Source organism: Agelaius tricolor, unplaced genomic scaffold (assembly GCF_023055355.1).
Source record: "Agelaius tricolor isolate 1412-34295 unplaced genomic scaffold, bAgeTri1.0.p SCAF_21, whole genome shotgun sequence".
NCBI lineage: Eukaryota > Metazoa > Chordata > Aves > Passeriformes > Icteridae > Agelaius > Agelaius tricolor.
In genome coordinates this window covers 13,305,601-13,322,179 of record NW_027269281.1, presented here as the reverse complement: position 1 = coordinate 13,322,179, position 16,579 = coordinate 13,305,601, and the positions used below count along the sequence as shown (strand labels likewise).

The window sequence follows — 16,579 nt, the reverse complement described above, 5'->3', positions numbered from 1 at the left end:
AGAGGGAGTAGGGAACCCCCATCTTCTTTGTTAGCTACCTTACGCTTCGCGCTCTGCTGCCTACTCCCTGCGTGAGAATGAGATACTAAACGCGCAAATGCCGCTCACCAATCTGCCGTTTTCTCTGTCACTAGCTAACTAGTTTCCTCCCCCTTTTCTTCTTTGCCCCACCCATGCAGTCGCGTGCCCTCGCTGGCTTTTGGGGGAGGGGTGGGGTGAGAGTGTAGAGTTGTACCTCCGCAAGAGTTGCTCCCCTCGCGGCTGCAGGGGGACAAAGCAGCAGTGCTGGGGTCTTGAGGGATTACTCTAGGCACTCAGACAGTTATTATTCAGAGCCTGTCTGCTTGAGAAATCTCCTAAGTACTAGCTCCACTCCCCGCAGGCGGAGGCGTGGGCAGGAGGAAGTCGTCGCCACCTCCCCGGAGTGCTGCGTTCGGCGGGGGAGGTGGAGGTAGGAGGGAGTGAGGCTCAACATGATGGCGGCTGAGGCCGGGGTTGAGGAGGGCGGCTCGGTTACCGCTGCCGGGATGATGGGAGCTGCTGGCGGAGCTGAGTCGGAGCACTACCCCACATTATGCCGGGGCAAGGAGCTGGGGTCGCAGGGCCCCTTCCTGGCTGGCTCTGGCGGGGACAGCCTGGGCGCTGGCGGTCCGGCGTTGTGCTCGGCGCTGGGGCTTCTGGCGTTAAGCTCCGGGCCTGCCTCTCTGGCGTCCAGAGACGCACTGTCAGCAACTGGACAAAGGCCGGAGGTGTCCGGAGAGGTGCTGCTCCCACCCAGACCCAGCACTGTCGCCTTTCCCCCGCTGCCGCCGCCGCCGCCACAGCCACCTTCCTTGGCGGGGGGGCTGGGGATTGTGGATGAAGGCGACTCGTTGGATGGGCCCGAGTATGAAGAGGAGGAGGTGGCCATCCCGCTCAACGCTCCCCCCACAAACCAGTGAGTAGCAGCGTTTCTGAACCCCGTCGGGTGTCCGCCACCCCTGGACATTTCCCCCGCGGGGAAGAGGGGCGCCGCAGTGGGCAGCGCGGCATCAGGCCCACACGCTTTCTCAAACTCCTGTGGAAGTGTCGTAGAAATTTTTCATTAGGCTATGTTTGGAAAGAAAAAAACAATTGAAAAAATTAAGTCTTCGTTAATATTTTTATTATACTTTTCCTTCCATCAGCTTGATCGTGATTCCTACAATGCTAGTTATATAAAGAATCTTGCGCTAGAGGCGGAGTAGTTCTCCAGTTATATTTTGCGAAATAAAAAAAAATCATATAATGCTATATAGAGTTAATGTAACTGGCAAGTGCACTAAACAACCTTTGGATTTGACAATGAACTAATTCCAGGAAGTCTGCAGATTTACATAAAAAGGTAGCAAGGCTTTTGTCCTGTTTTTGCTGGGATAGTTAATTTTCTTCCCTGTAGCTGGTATAACGCTGTATTTTGGATTTAGGACAATAAGGTTGATTACACATAGATGTTTTTAGTTGTTTCTAAGCAGTGTTTACACTAAGTCAATGACTCTTCAGCTTTTCATATCACCCCACCAGCGAGTAGGCTGGGAGGGAACATAGCCAGGGCAGGTGACCCAAACTGGCCAAAGGGGTATTCCATACCATATGGCATTATGCTCAGAATATAAGATAGAGGGAAAGTTGTCTGGGGGTTGCTGCTCAGGAACTGGTCGGCAGGTGGTGAGCAACTGCATTGTGCATCGCTTGTTTTGTATATTCTAGCTTATTAGTGGGGGGAGGAGTGAGTGAGTGGCTGTGTGGTGTTTAGCTACCTGCCAGGTTAAACCACGACAGCTTGTATTGGAACAGCCCTCAAGTAAGTACTTTATTCTCCCCAAAATGAAACAGTTTCAAAGGCTTAAATTGCTTATGTTGGCATATAGAAATATGTTATTTCTGAAGTTGTAGTAAGTATAGAGAAAATCATAGTTTCAAGGTAGAGGATGGCAGATATATTCAAGGTATAGGTCAAAATTCATCTGAAAACCCATCTGAATTTGAGTTCATTTTTACCATCTTTCATAACTGGTGTTGGAGAGTTCATTTCTGTAATATTAAATGTTTGTTTTTTAAAAGTAATCTCTAACCATGGCAGGCTTTCTACTAATCCTTTCCTCTTTTGATTTATTGACTTTTTGTGAAAGATAATAAAGAATAAGACCTTGTTTTGTGAAGACAGTGTTTGAATAGTCCTAAAGTTTTATATTTCCATAAAGAGCTAGCAATATAATCAGGCAGTTTAAGATAAAGACTGAGGAGGGAAATAGAGGCACATAAAGGGAAAGTTACTTCTTCAATATTGTGTATTATGTCAGAGAGAGACAGTATCCTGTTCTTCTCTCTGAAAGATCAGACTGCTTTTTCTGTTAGAACTGGTCATTATGTATCTCAGAAAGTAAGGTTGTGCTTTTTTTCAAATATTTTTTAGAAAGAGAGGTAATTATTGGTGAATGATCATGTATTTGATACTAAGTAATCATTACTACTTTCACAATTATAAGTGAATTTTGCTGTCAGAGTATTGTAACTCGCATTATAGTGTGAAGGTTAACTTTCATAAAAGAGGATACAAAATTTCTGACAAAAAGCATGACTGCGAAGGCCCCGATTTTCTCTGTTGGTCCATGAGGCTACTTAGCTTGTTAAGACAAAAGCAATATTGAAGCCTTTGCAGGACCAGCATAACTGTGTAGTTGAGTATTTGTTCTTGCGGGTCCTTCAATATAAATACATTTAGGCAGCAAAATAGATGTTGAAAAATTGATTCAGAAACTTATATCTCCATCTACTTACCTGTTTTTTTCTTTGTAACTTATAATTTTTGTGACTTTTTTTTTAAGTTGTTGGCTAATTAAAAATAATCAGAATTTCTTTTCTCTTTCATACATCTATTTTGATACAAAGTAATTTTTTACCATTGTCAGTTAAGTAATTTAAATTAGCTGCATGTTGATAGTAAGTTTTATTCTTTCAGTCCTGATGTTTTATTTTGGAAGCCTACTTCGTAGTCATACCATCTGTTTTTATAGAATTAAACAAAGATCTGTCACTTTAATATTATAAGCAAACACCTAATACACTTCCTCTTTTCCAAGTACCTCAGGAAAATGGGAATAAATTTTAATATGATTAATTTTGTAGCAGTGGGAGAAGCTTGTCAATATGTAACAAATTCTGCTAATTAAAATACTCAAAGTCCAAAGTATGATTGATTGATATTTCCCTTTGGTCATTGTAACAGCCTAAGGAGGCACTGCCAAGATATAGGTTCAGGATACAGTAAGAGATGCTAGACCAAACAGCTTTAGGGATAAACAAGCTACTGCTAAATAGAGATCAGTAGTACAATTATCTGTGTTTTACAACACATTCAGTAATTCACTAATTCACTAGTACAATTATCCAGGTCAAAACAACAGCAAATCCAATCATTTACCATTACTGGGCTAAACTTAATACCCATGAGTGCAAAGGCTTACATAACCATGGTTATTGAGCAGGGTGGCAAGAAGCAGGGCGTGGCTTCTTTGGATGAATGACACAGACCAGCTGATGCACTCAGGGAATTCAGAATTCCATGATTGGGCTGACCTCTTTAATTTTTGAATTGTGGAAGCACTATATGGACATGTTAACCAATCATCACACATCCTACCTCTGTTTCAGTTCTGTCCTTAGTGTGCAGAGGGCATGCAAATACTGTGCAAGGCAATGCACCACAATCCTGAATGAGACTGACTTAATGATTGTCTGTTCAGTGTATACTTTTTCATTTGAGTATAGAAGTAGTATGTTTCTGCTGTAGCTTAATGGTAGGTGGGAGGCACAGGATGCTAGGTAATAGAGTGGACAATTCCCTTTGTGTGTTGGGTGTTTTTCTCTGCACTATCTACCCCATCTGCAAAGTGTACTGCTAGAGGTTGATGGCAGTCTGAAACGGTGTTACAGAAATGCCTACAAAGTTAAAGAATGAATGATACTTAATTTACTAGTAAACTGGTGATATGTGAAATAGTTTAGTTGTTTATGTATTTGAATAACAATCTTAAAGTTGACAAATTATATCTTAGTGTTGCATTAAGATGGCAAAAGCAGTTCCAGTATATTCAGACACAATTCATATTTTCACATGGTGTTTCTTTAAGTGATGAATATCATGTTGAAATGATATCCTTTGAAATCCTTTGATAACAAAAATCCTTTCCATGGTAGATGTATTGTTACAGTCACTCTTGGTATCTGTTGAGACAACATTAGTGAGAAAAAAAGAGAGAGAGCTGGGTAGAGAAGTATTTAACAAATGTGGTTTGAGTAAAAGGAAAAAATGTTTTGTCTCAATGTAGTGTGAAATTATAATTTCTTCAGCTGAATTTGTCAGAGGTAGCAAGTCCAGAGTTCTGCAGCATTTGTTTATTTCTGTAGCTAATAAAATGTTTTTCTGAAAGTGCATAGCTTTACAATAATTATTGAAGGCTCTACTCCATACCAAAGAATAAATTTGTATTGCATTGAAAACTGAGGGGAAATACGTTTGGCATGTTTGGACTCTACATCATCTCTAAGCAGCCTGTGTCCAGTGCTCAGTCACCTTCACAGTAAAAAAAAAAGTGTTTCTTCATGTTAAGACAGAACCTCCTGTGCTTCAGATATAGCATGTTGTCCTGTCACTGGGCATGACTGACAATAGCCACTGTCATCTTTGCACTCTCCCTTCAGGTATTTGTATATGTTGATGAGATCTCCTCTGCTCTCTTGGCTAGACAGCCTTTCCTCATAGGAGAGATGCTTCAGTCCCTTCATGGCCCTTTCCTGGACTCACATCAGTATGTCTGTGTCTTTCCTGTACTGGGGAGCCCAAAACTAGACATAGGACTCCAAATGTGGCCTCACCAGTGCTGAATCACCTCCCCCAACCTGCTGGCAACATTCCTCCTAATGCAACCCAGGATACCATTTGCCTTCTTTGTAGCAAGGGCATATTGCTGGCTCATATTCAACTTGGTGTCCACCAGGACTCCCCAGGTCCTTTTCTGCCAAACTACTTTCCAACTGGTAAGCCTCCAGTATGTGTATTAGTGCCTGGGCTTATTCTTCCTCAGATGCAGGATTTTGTACTTCCTGTCATTGAACTGCATGAGATTCCTGTCAGACCATTTCTCCAGCCTGTCAAAGTTCCTCTGGATGGCAGCATGACCCCTTGGTGTATCAGCTGCTCCTCCTGGTTCTGCAAACTTGCTATGGATATGCTGTTCCTCATTGTCCAGATCATTAATGAAGGTGTTAAACAGGACTAGACCCAGTATTGACCCCTGGGGTACATACTAGCCTCCAACTAGATGTGCTGCTGACCACCACTCTCTTGGCCTTGATGTTCAGCCAGTTTTTGGTCTACCTCACTGTTTGCTTATCCTGTCCATATATCAAAAGCTTCTCTATGAGGATCATATGAGTGTGTCTCAGTCTGAAAGACAAATGTCTGCCAAGGAAGGCGGAAACCTCCCTTGGAATGGAGAATATGACCCTCTTCCCTCCGAATTATTATAACTTTGAAATTAAGGGGCTTTCAGGCAAGATATGGGAAAAGGAATAACAGTTCTTTACTAGTATGTATAACAAGGCAAACAAACAACAATAATGGCAGCAACAACAAACAAAACCACAAACCCAGTAACAGCCTTCTCTCGGCTGGCAGGCACTCTCTTCTTTGGTGTAGTTATGGTCGCAGCTGGCAGGGGCGATGGTGGCTCCCCAGCCGGGCAGGGCAGGTGCGATGATTTCCCTGCAGCTGCAGGGGGCGCTGTGGCATAAGTTCGGCCGTCTCTTTCATGTGGACAATGGCGGATGCAGACGGCGGAAAGGGATAGGGGAGGGGCTTCCTTTACAAACCTCCACCGGCAGCCGATCCCGGTGCCCCTTCTGGATAGCAAAAGGAGCTGTAGCAGGGATGTCGGAAGCACCAAGCTGGAATGGCAGGGACAAGCAAAAAAAAATCCCGGAGTGGTAGACGAGATGTATCAGAAACTCAGCAGCTGTAGCTGGAACCACGGGACGTCCCAGCAGGCAGGGGTTGCGGGGTTACAGTGTAGCAAAAAACCCGGAGCAGTGGCAAAGAAAGGGCGGGGGCCGGGCAGTGGCAGCCCGGCTCCCGAATCCGGCAGGGAGAGGCTCCCTTGGAGGGGGAAGGGGCTCGGAGATCCCAGGGTTTCCCCTGAGGCACTCGAGCAGATGATGAAGGGTCCTTTGGTGCGGTAGGGTGTTAATAAGGTCCCAGTGCAACGGCCGCTCTTACGAGCAGAGCTCCACTCACGGTAGAAAGCAGCTGGAGACGGAACCTCGCAGTGGTGGCGAATTCTTCTCACAGCGATAGCAGTCTTTTTCCCCTCTGAAAACCGAGAAAGGAAGAGAGAGCTAGGAGATGCACCCAACCCCTTCCCCCAGCCCAAATCTCATGGTATCTCTGCCCTTCTCAGAGAAACACCTCAGCTACCACAGTAAAGCCAGCTGCACTCCTCCCCCTTCTCTGTGGTTACTTATTTTGTTTCTCTTAAATACCAATCGTTATTGTTTTTTAGCCAAAAAATCGGACAAAATTCCATAAGAGAAAGAAAACAGAAAGGAAAAATCCTACCCTCCAACAGAAAGATAATGTCAAAAGCTTTCCTGAAGTCCAGCTAGACAATATCCACTGCTCTCCCCTCATCTGCTAAGCCAGGCATAGAAGGTTATCAGGTTGGTCAAGCAAGACTTCCCCTTTGTGAAGCCATGCTGACTACTCCTTGTAACTTCTTGTCCTTCACCTGTGTGGAAGTGGTTTTCAGCATCAGTTGCTCCATCACCTTCCCCAGGGATCATGATGAGGATGACTGGCCTGTAGTTCCTTGGGTCCCCTTTCTTTAAGATTCAGGTGACATTTGCTTTCTTCCACTATTTGGGCACCTCTTCCAATTGCCATGACCATTCAGATATTATGTAGAGTGGCCCTACAATGATGTCAGCCAGCTCCCTCGGTGCTCATGGGTGTATCTCATCACGGCCTGTGATCTTATGTACGTCCAGTTTGCTGAAGTATTCTCTGACTTGATCTTCTTCCAGCAAAAGTACATCTTTCTTGCTCCCGCCTTTTTTCTGGTCTCTGGGACTCAGGATTTCTGAAGGCCAGTGTTATGATCTGGTTATTAAAATTATTAGAAATGCCTCTGCCTGAATTAAGGTGCAAACAAGACCATATGCCAAAGTCAGTAGTATGGGTTTTATTTAATAGTAAATATGAGAGAAAGAGAGACAAAAGAAGAGAAATAAATAGAAAAGAAGTAGGGAGACTGAAAGAGAGTGACAGAGAGAGAATAAAGAAAATATCACCATCTGTGGATTCCAACAATGTTCCATTGATCCTCTCCAGCTGATCTTCTTGGTGGTGAAGGTGCCCCAAAAAGCATAGAACTCGATGGGTTAATATAAGTAGTTCAGGATAGGTAGGAAAACCCAGGCACCTGCCTGGTGGGGGGGGGCTGTTGCCATTGTTTGACAGACTCCGGATTTGTTGTATTGCATGCAGTCCTGTGCTGCAAGGCCTCAGGAATTACTCTGGGGGGACAGTTGGGGGGGGGGGTCTTTGATGGATTAAGATACCCCCTCAGTTGTTTCTCATAAGAATGTCCCATGAATGTAGCCTTCCTAGGGTTGAGGGTTCCATAGCCAGTTTGCGTAAGGGAGGATGGATGGGTTCACTGCCCCTGAGCAGAGGTTACAATTCACTGAAATTTCCTCCCACCTCGGTTGCGGGGGGAAATCTGTGCAAACCTGCTCCCAGCAAATGGATCTGTGGGCTACGGCCTCCCCCACCCCAAAACAAGCCAGAGATGATTCTTAGCATGGCTGCTGGGTTTGGTTTTTATTCTTTTCCTTGTTTACTTGTTTACTTCTCCCCAGGCCTGAGATGACTGAAGAATGGGTTTCCCTTTGTCTAATCTCAGCAGTTTGACTTTCAGTCCAAAGTTATAGTCAGGCATCTTTAGGGAGGGGTAGGCTTCAGTGGCTTCTTTATACAGTTTTGCTATAACGGGAAAAATTATTTTATAACAATGTTTAAGGCATGAATCATTTCAGTCCCTGACAGCTGGTCTTGCCAGTAAAGACTGAGGTGAAGAAGGCATTCAGTACCTCAGTTTTTTTCCATGTCCTTTATCACCAGGGCCCCTGCCCCATTCAGAAGTGGGCTCATGCTTTCCCTAGTCTTCCTTTTGTCACTTGTGTACTTATAGGATCTCTTCTTGTTGCCTTTGGTTGAGGTTATCCTTGAATATTAACCAGCTTTCTTGGGCTCCCCTTCTTACCAGGGCATTATCCCATGGGACTCTTCCAAGGAGATCCCTGAAGAGGCCAATACTGCTCTCCTGAAATTCAGTATTGTGATCTTGCGTTTTGCCCCTCTGAGTTCTGCCATTTAATGGTCACTGTAGCCAAGGTTGCCTTTAGCCTTCACATTCCCAATGAGCCTCTCCAGGAACCTCCTTGACTGCGTATGTCCTGATGTGTTGGTCTTCTAGCAGATATTGGGGTAGTTTAACTCCCTTTGTGGATCTGAGTCTAATTCTAACTGTCTGCAGCTGTGATGTAACTTGATTTTAGTGTATGAAATTTCTCTTCTATTTTGCAATTAAGGTAGTTAGAAGGTAACCTTTTTTCATCAGGTAACGAGTGTTTCTTACTAATGCCTGTTTTTGAATTGCAGAGGGACTATAAACACCTTATTTTGGGTAGTTTGCTGATTTATCCAGATTTTATAATTTGAGTACTTGCAGAATAGAATTATATATAAATCTGGTTATATTTCGGTCTGAATAGATGATATCACAAATACTATTTTAAAACAATGGTTAGGAGCAGCAGAACAAAATTGTATTTTAACCTTACATTGGAAGTGAAACAGTAAGTAAACTGAACATAAGTACATGTATGGGCATGTAGGAAAAAAAAATAGGGAGGCCAAAGCTCAGTTAGAATTTAAGTTGGCAACTTTTGTAAAGGATAATAAAATGTTTTTACAAATATATTAAGGGCAAAAGGAAGGGTAAGACCAACCTTTGTTCTCTACTGGATGAGGGAGGGAACTTAGTAACTGCAGATAAGGAGAAGGCGGAAGTGCTGGTTGGTAGATGGTGTCAGGGAGCAGAATCGTCCACCTGTTATCCAGGAGGAAGCCGTCAGAGAACTGCTGAGCCACTTGGATGTTCATAAATCTATGGGACCAGATGGGATCCATCCCAGGGTGATGAGGGAGCTGGCAGATGAGCTTGCGGAGCCGCTCTCTATAATTTTCTAACAGTCCTGGCTCACTGGTGAGGTTCCAGATGACTGCAAGCTGGCCAGTGTGATGCCCATTCACAAAAAGGGTGGGAAGGAGGATCCTGGTAATTATAGGCCAGTTAGCCTGACCTCAGTACCTGGTAAGGTAATGGAACAGTTTATATTGAGTGTCATCACACAGCACTTACAGGATAGCCAGGGTATCAGACCCAGCCAGCATGGGTTTAGGAGGGGTAGGTTGTGTTTGACCAACCTGATCTCCTTTTATGACCAGGTGACCCACCTGGTAGATGCGGGAAAGGCTGTGGATGTTGTCTATTTGGACTTCAGCAAAGCCTTTGACACTGTCTCCCATAGCATACTCCTGGAGGAGCTGGCAGCCCATGGCTTGGACAGGAGCACTCTTTGCTGGGTTAAGAACTGGCTGGATGGCCAGGCCCAGAGAGTGGTGGTGAACGGTGCTGCATCCGGCTGGTGGCCAGTCACCAGTGGTGTCCCTCAGGGGTCTGTGCTGGGGCCAGTTCTGTTCAATATTTTTATTGATGACATGGATGAGGGTACTGAGTCTTTCATAAGTAAATCTGCAGACGTCACTAAGCTGGGAGCGTGTGTTGATCTGTTGAAAGGTAGGAGGGCTCTGCAGAGAGACCTGGAACAGTTGGATGGATGGGCAGAGTCCAATAAGATGACGTTTAATAAGTCCAAATGCTGAGTCCTGCATTTTGGCCACAATAACCCCCTGCAACACTATAGGCTGGGGACGGTGTGGCTGGACAGTGGCCAGGCAAAAAGGGACCTGGGGGTACTGGGGCTTATGCACTTCACCTGCTAGCATACCTTATTGAGAAGCATACTATCCTGCTATATTTCTTCACCTTTTGTTTTCCTTTTTTTTCTTTTTTATGGTGGAAGAACACTTTTTCTGCTGTTAGATCTTTTTGTCATAGGATCATGCCTGTTGTTTCAGTCATAAATTCTTAGTAATTCTGCAGTAGTTTTCCCTTTTACCCTAGATCTTCCTTTTTCCTTTAAAAAACCAACCAAAAAAAACCCCATTGGTATTTAGGCACAATAAGAGGATAGAGGAAGCATCTTATGTCAACACTGTGTTTGTGTTGCATAGAAGTATTCCAGTTAAACATGAATGGCACCAATAAAATTTTACGGGTTCCTGACAAGATCTTTCATATTCTCCAGCTGTCCTAATTATTTTTTTATTTTTATGTAAAACACTTGCTTGATGACTGTGGAAATGAAAGAAGTGTGGGGTTTGTTTGTTTGGGTTTTTTATGCATAGGTCTATATTTAAATTATGTTTTATATATTTATAAATATACTGTTTGGAGTTGAGGACTGTTATTAGGTTACCTCCTTAATGAAACTTGTTATTTGAAATAGTCTGGGAATATGTCAGTGGAAATAGCTATTGGCAACATCTTTGAAAAAATTACAAGAAAAGCTGAGTTGGATAAACAGTATTGTTTTTTATATAGACAACTTTCCTTCTAATTTCTTCTGTAGAAGCTCAAGAATTTGTTTTGTCTTTTTAAAAATTCTTTCAAAGGTAGTGTCCTGGTTTAGGGAAAATTTGGGAGAAAACCTCCAAATGGGGCCCCTCCAGAAAGCAAACCCACATGGCCCCTCCCCCCAGTTGGTTAGGGAAGGATTCCTCTGAGAGAAGTGGAAAGAACCTGTTTATTTAATAGGCAAAACACCCCTCAGCACACAAAATGAACAATACTGGATGACACCACTCTTTCATCGCTCTGAATAAGATGACAAATTCAGAAAGTCTCTCCTGGGAATGATTGCTCTGTTATCAGTCCCTCTGGCACTGGGGATGGCTGCTGCAGGCCACAGGGTGCAAACTCTCAGTGTTTCCCAGGTCTCAGTCCAGAGCAGGTTTGAGTGGTTCTAAAAAAGGGAAAGGAAAAACAGTCCAGGGAAAAATTCGGACTGCTTAGCTAAACTAACTAATGAGCAGAAGCAAAAAGCAAGAGCAAAGCAAAAGCAAAGCAAAAAGCAAAAGCAGCACTATGTACTGCCCCGTCTCTGTGTCCTGCCAGCTGTGGGGGAGCAGTCTGAAAACAAAACCAAAACAGAACTTCGCTCTTCAGAGCCAGTCTTGAAGGCACAGAACATAATATCCAGCATAAACAGAGCACACAAATGGGGATACATGCATCATAACATCACCCTAGGACAGGTAGCTAGCAGTGTTGCTTAACTTTAAAAAGGTACACGTTGCAAAATGATTAATATTTATCTTCCTATTAATTATTATTGTATAGAAACCAATGTTGCTAAATAAACTTGTAAGCTGTGTTAACATTTGAGAAAAGGTGTAGCCAGCTTGCTAGGGCACTCAGTGTACCAATTCAGTGTTTTGATAAGTTAGTTAGAAGTCTGATGGTTGCAATGATTGAGTTCTAAAGTCATCCTCATCTCTATTTTAACAACTAATTGGGACCAATTTCACATAGATTTTTTTTTTCAAATTAAGGATTGGTTGTTTCATTTTGTTAACACTGAAATTGTAATACTTGCCCATCCTTAAGTGGGATTTGAGTTTAAATAAGTATAAAGTTTCCTTTGGTTGGAATAAGTATATTCATGTCAGGTATTTTAGCTATATGTAATTGTATTTAAAGATGTTGAACATGTAACTATATGAAAATATTTAAAATCTCATTTGCTGTTGAGGAATCCTGTCATTGGTTCAGCAGAGGTGGCTATGTGATTTTCTCTTGTTAATACCTACTTACAGATATATGGAAAAGGGTTTTTTTAAATGAACTTTCCCATGCAGAGACTATTGCTCTATTTTTCTGGGATAATTTCCAGAAACTGAAAATAATGGTATGCTTAGATTAGCTAACATTAGATAATCAGATTGAGAGGCTATGGTGATTCTGTGTAGTTAGTATAATCAGTTTCTGTAAAATACTTTAAAAATTAGTCATATAATCATAAAGTTGGAAGGGACCCACAAGGATCATTGAAGTCCAACTCCCAGCCCTGTACAGGACTGCCCCAAGAATCACCATGTGCCCAAGAGCATTGTCCAAAGGCTTCTTGAATTCTGTCAGGCTTGGTGCTGTGATCACTTCCCTGGGGAGCCTGCTCCAGTGCCCAATCACCCTCTGGGTGAAAAACCTTTTCCTAATATCCAACCTAACCTCCACTAACACAGCTCCAGCCATTCCCTCGGATCCTGTCACTGGTCATGAGAGTGAAGAGATCAGCACCTGCCCCTTCACTTCCCTCATGAGGATGTTGAGGACTGCAATGAGGTCTTGTCTCAGTCTCCTCTCCTCCAGGCTGAACAAATCAAGTGACCTCAGCTGCTGCTCATATGGCTTCCCCTCTAGGCCTTTCACTATGTTTGTAGCCCTCCTTTGGATGTTCTCCAATAGCTTTATATCCTTCTCCAATAGCTTTATATCTTTCTTATATTGTGGCATCCAAAACTGCACAAAGGACTCAAGGTGAGGCCGCACCAGTGCAGAGCAGAGCAGGACAATCACCTCTCTCACTACATGGTGATGCCGTCCCTGATGCACCCAGGACATGGTTGGCCCTCCTGGCAGCCAGGGCACTGATGACTCATGTTCAACTTGCCATCGACCAGGACCCTTAGGTCCTTTTCTGTGGTGCTGCTCTCTGGCCTCTTGTTTCCCTAGTCTCACTTCAGTGCCTCGTAAAATCATTAAAAAAATATTCTGGAAGGTATTGAAAAACACATGGAAGACAATGCAGTCATCAGTCATAGCCAGCACAGCTTCGTGTGGAAAGTCCTGCTTGTCAAACTTGATTTGCTTCTATGCCAGCGTAACCAACCTAGTTGATCAAGGGAAGCCAGTTGATGTCATCATTTTGGACTTCAGCAAAGCTTTTGATATGTCCAGCACACAGCTGGATCACCATGTTACATTATGGGTGAGCAACAGGCTCACAGATTGGGCACAAAGGGTTATAGTGAATGGGGTTACATCAGACTGGCATCTGGTCACTAGTGAGGTTACTCAGGGCTCCATCCTCAGCCCAGTTCTTTTCAACATCTTTATTAATGACCTGAATGCAGGACTCAAAGAAATACTAAGTAAGTTTGCTGATGACACTAAATTGAGAGGTGCTGTTGACTCTCTTGAGGGCAGAGAAGCCTTGCAGAGAGACCTTGATAAGTTAAAGGGCTGGGCAATCACCAACTGTATGAAATTTAACAAGGACAAGTGCCAGATTCTGCACCTGGGACAGGGCAACCCTGGTTGTGTGTATAGACTAGGGAAACAAGAGGCCAGAGAGCAGCACCACAGAAAAGGACCTAAGGGTCCTGGTCGATGGCAAGTTGAACATGAGTCATCAGTGCCCTGGCTGCCAGGAGGGCCAACCATGTCCTGGGTGCATCAGGGACGGCATCACCATGTAGTGAGAGAGGTGATTGTCCTGCTCTGCTCTGCACTGGTGCGGCCTCACCTTGAGTCCTTTGTGCAGTTTTGGATGCCACAATATAAGAAAGATATAAAGCTATTGGAGAAGGATATAAAGCTATTGGAGAACATCCAAAGGAGGGCTACAAACATAGTGAAAGGCCTAGAGGGGAAGCCATATGAGCAGCAGCTGAGGTCACTTGGTTTGTTCAGCCTGGAGGAGAGGAGACTGAGACAAGACCTCATTGCAGTCCTCAACATCCTCATGAGGGAAGTGAAGGGGCAGGTGCTGATCTCTTCACTCTCATGACCAGTGACAGGATCCGAGGGAATGGCTGGAGCTGTGTTAGTGGAGGTTAGGTTGGATATTAGGAAAAGGTTTTTCACCCAGAGGGTGATTGGGCACTGGAGCAGGCTCCCCAGGGAAGTGATCACAGCACCAAGCCTGACAGAATTCAAGAAGCCTTTGGACAATATTCTTGGGCATATGGTGTGACTCTTGGGGCTGTCCTGTGCCAGGCTAGGAGTTGGACTCAGTGATCCTTATGCATCCCTTCCAACTCAGCATAGTCTATGATTCTATGAATTGTTGCCACTTGTCTTAGTTTAAGGGACAGGTGTCTGCCAAGGAAGGTGGGAACCTCCCTTGGAATGGGAAATGTGACCCCCTTCCCTCTAAATTATTATAACTTTGAAATTACGGGGCTTTCAGGCAAAGATGTGGGAAAAGGAATAACAATACTTTATATATATATCTATATAAAACAAGACAAACAAACAAGAACAGTGGTAGCAACAACAAAGAAAACCAATAACAGCCTTCTCTCTGCCGTCAAGCACATTCCACTTTGGTGTAATGATCACAGTCGGCAGGGCCGCTGTAATGATTCCCCCATAGATGCAGGAGGCGCTGTGGCGCGAGTTCATCTGCCTCTCCACGTGGGTAATGGCAACTCAGCCCGCGAGAGAATGAAGGGGCAAACTCACGGGGGTCAGTCGGTGTCAGTGCCACTCGGGAAGCTGAATAGACTGCAGCAGGAAAACCTCGGAGCAGCAGGCTGGAACAGCAGAGGCAAGCACACCTAGGGTTGCAAACAAAGTGTAGCAAAGACTCCGGGGCCGTGCCGGAAGCCGCGGACTGTCCGGGCGGGCACGGGGTGTCAGGTTAAAGTGTAGTAAAAAGCCCTGAAGCAGTGGCAGAAAACATTGGGGGTGGGTGGCGGCAGATGGGCTTCTGCAGGCAGCTGCCGTAAGCAGCCAGGAGACACTCCCTCCGGAGGGGTTCAGGGTCCCGGGTTTTTTCCTGAGCCACCCGAGTAGATGGTGAGGGTCCTTCCCAGTGAGGTTGGGTATTGAAAGGGTCCCAGTTCAACGGTTGCTCTTACGAGCAAAGGCTCGCCCACGGTAGGAGAAGCAGTAAAGGGCTGAACTCCACGGTGGCAGCGAATTCTGCCCCACAGTAGCACCAACCCGACAGTTCCCCTCCGGTCCCGAGAGAGAGAGCTAGGGACGAGTCCAGCCCCTCACCCCCCAGCCAAAATCTCGCGGTATCTTTGCACTTCCCAAGAGAAACCTCCCTAGCTAAGAGACTGCAGCCAGCTGCACCCCTCCCCCCATCTTGGCCACCTCCTTTGTCTCTCTTAAGTATTCATCGTTCTGGTCTCAGGCAACAAATTCGAGAAAAATTCCCTGAGACAGAAAGAAAAAAAAAGGAACAAATCCTAACGTCCAATATCACTTAAAACTTTAGAACTTGTGAAAAATGCCAATCAATTGTTTTTAAAATTTTAAAAGTTTAATAATAATAAATTGGTTATAAAAATAGTAATATAATTAGAGTAATAAAAATTTGGACAATTAGGATTAGGATAATACGAGACAATAAGAACGAAGAGTTATGAACAGTCCGGGTACCTCTTTCTGGGCAAAATTAGCCGGGGGGGGGGGGGAAGGACACACGTTTACAGAGGATTAACCCTTAAAAGCAATAGCCTGTTGCATATTCATACATCTCATACATGATGCATAAATTCCATTCAAACAAAGGATTCTGTCTGGTCAGTGTCAACTTCTTCCTCTTAATCCTGACGGCGTCTTCAGAAATGAGTGAGGCAGGAAGAAGTTTCTTCTGATAAGGGAGCAATAAATTCTTTTTCTCTGAAAGATTTAGGTGTCCTGTGGCTGCTATCTCGGTGTGAGTACCTCATTCCTCTCTTTAAAGAAAGTATCTTACATAGCATAGTTTCTATTTTAACATTATGTTATAACCTAAAAACTATATTTAACACACTACTTAAGAAAATTAATACAGCATAACTTTCTAACATAACACATATAATATTCATTTTAATATTTGCAAAAAGCCAATCATAAAATACGCATTTTTCACAGAACTTAATGTTGAAAATACAGAAGTCTTCCTAGTTAGGACTAGGCAAGAAAATAAGAGGTGACTGGAAATTATAGGGATCTTGTCCTTGGCAATGATGAAAGTTTAAAATCTTAGTAATAGCGAGTTACTCTTTGAAATGAATACATTTGGTAATAGTCATGGCCAGAGGGACAGCTTCTTTTTATGAATAGCGAGGTAAGACACCATTTTGCATCTCTTTGGGGAAAAACCATATTTGGTGTGAAATTGAAAGATGTTAAGCATTGCTTCTAACTGAATGCATTAAGCAATTGACAGTTGGAACAGCATCAAATTTAAGTTATTGATCTTGAACTATAAAATTCTAAATGGTATAGAGCCATCTAAGGGTGTCCTGGTTCTGATTGGGCTTGAATTAACTTTCTTCATAGTAGCCCCTGTGGCATTTTATTTTGGATTTGTGGCT

At 43.8% G+C, this 16,579-nt stretch overlaps 1 protein-coding gene across 1 annotated transcript in view; it reads left to right on the top strand.

The window, feature by feature from the left end:
- The first annotated feature begins 237 nt into the window (after positions 1-237).
- Positions 238-16,579, top strand: part of LOC139599006 (ras GTPase-activating protein 1-like) — a 128,256-nt gene continuing 111,914 nt past the window's right edge. Inside the window, exon 1 of the mRNA XM_071445935.1 lies at positions 238-937. Within this exon, the coding sequence (XP_071302036.1) occupies positions 474-937 (464 nt within the window). The 5' untranslated portion in view covers positions 238-473. The remainder of the gene's footprint in view (positions 938-16,579) is intronic.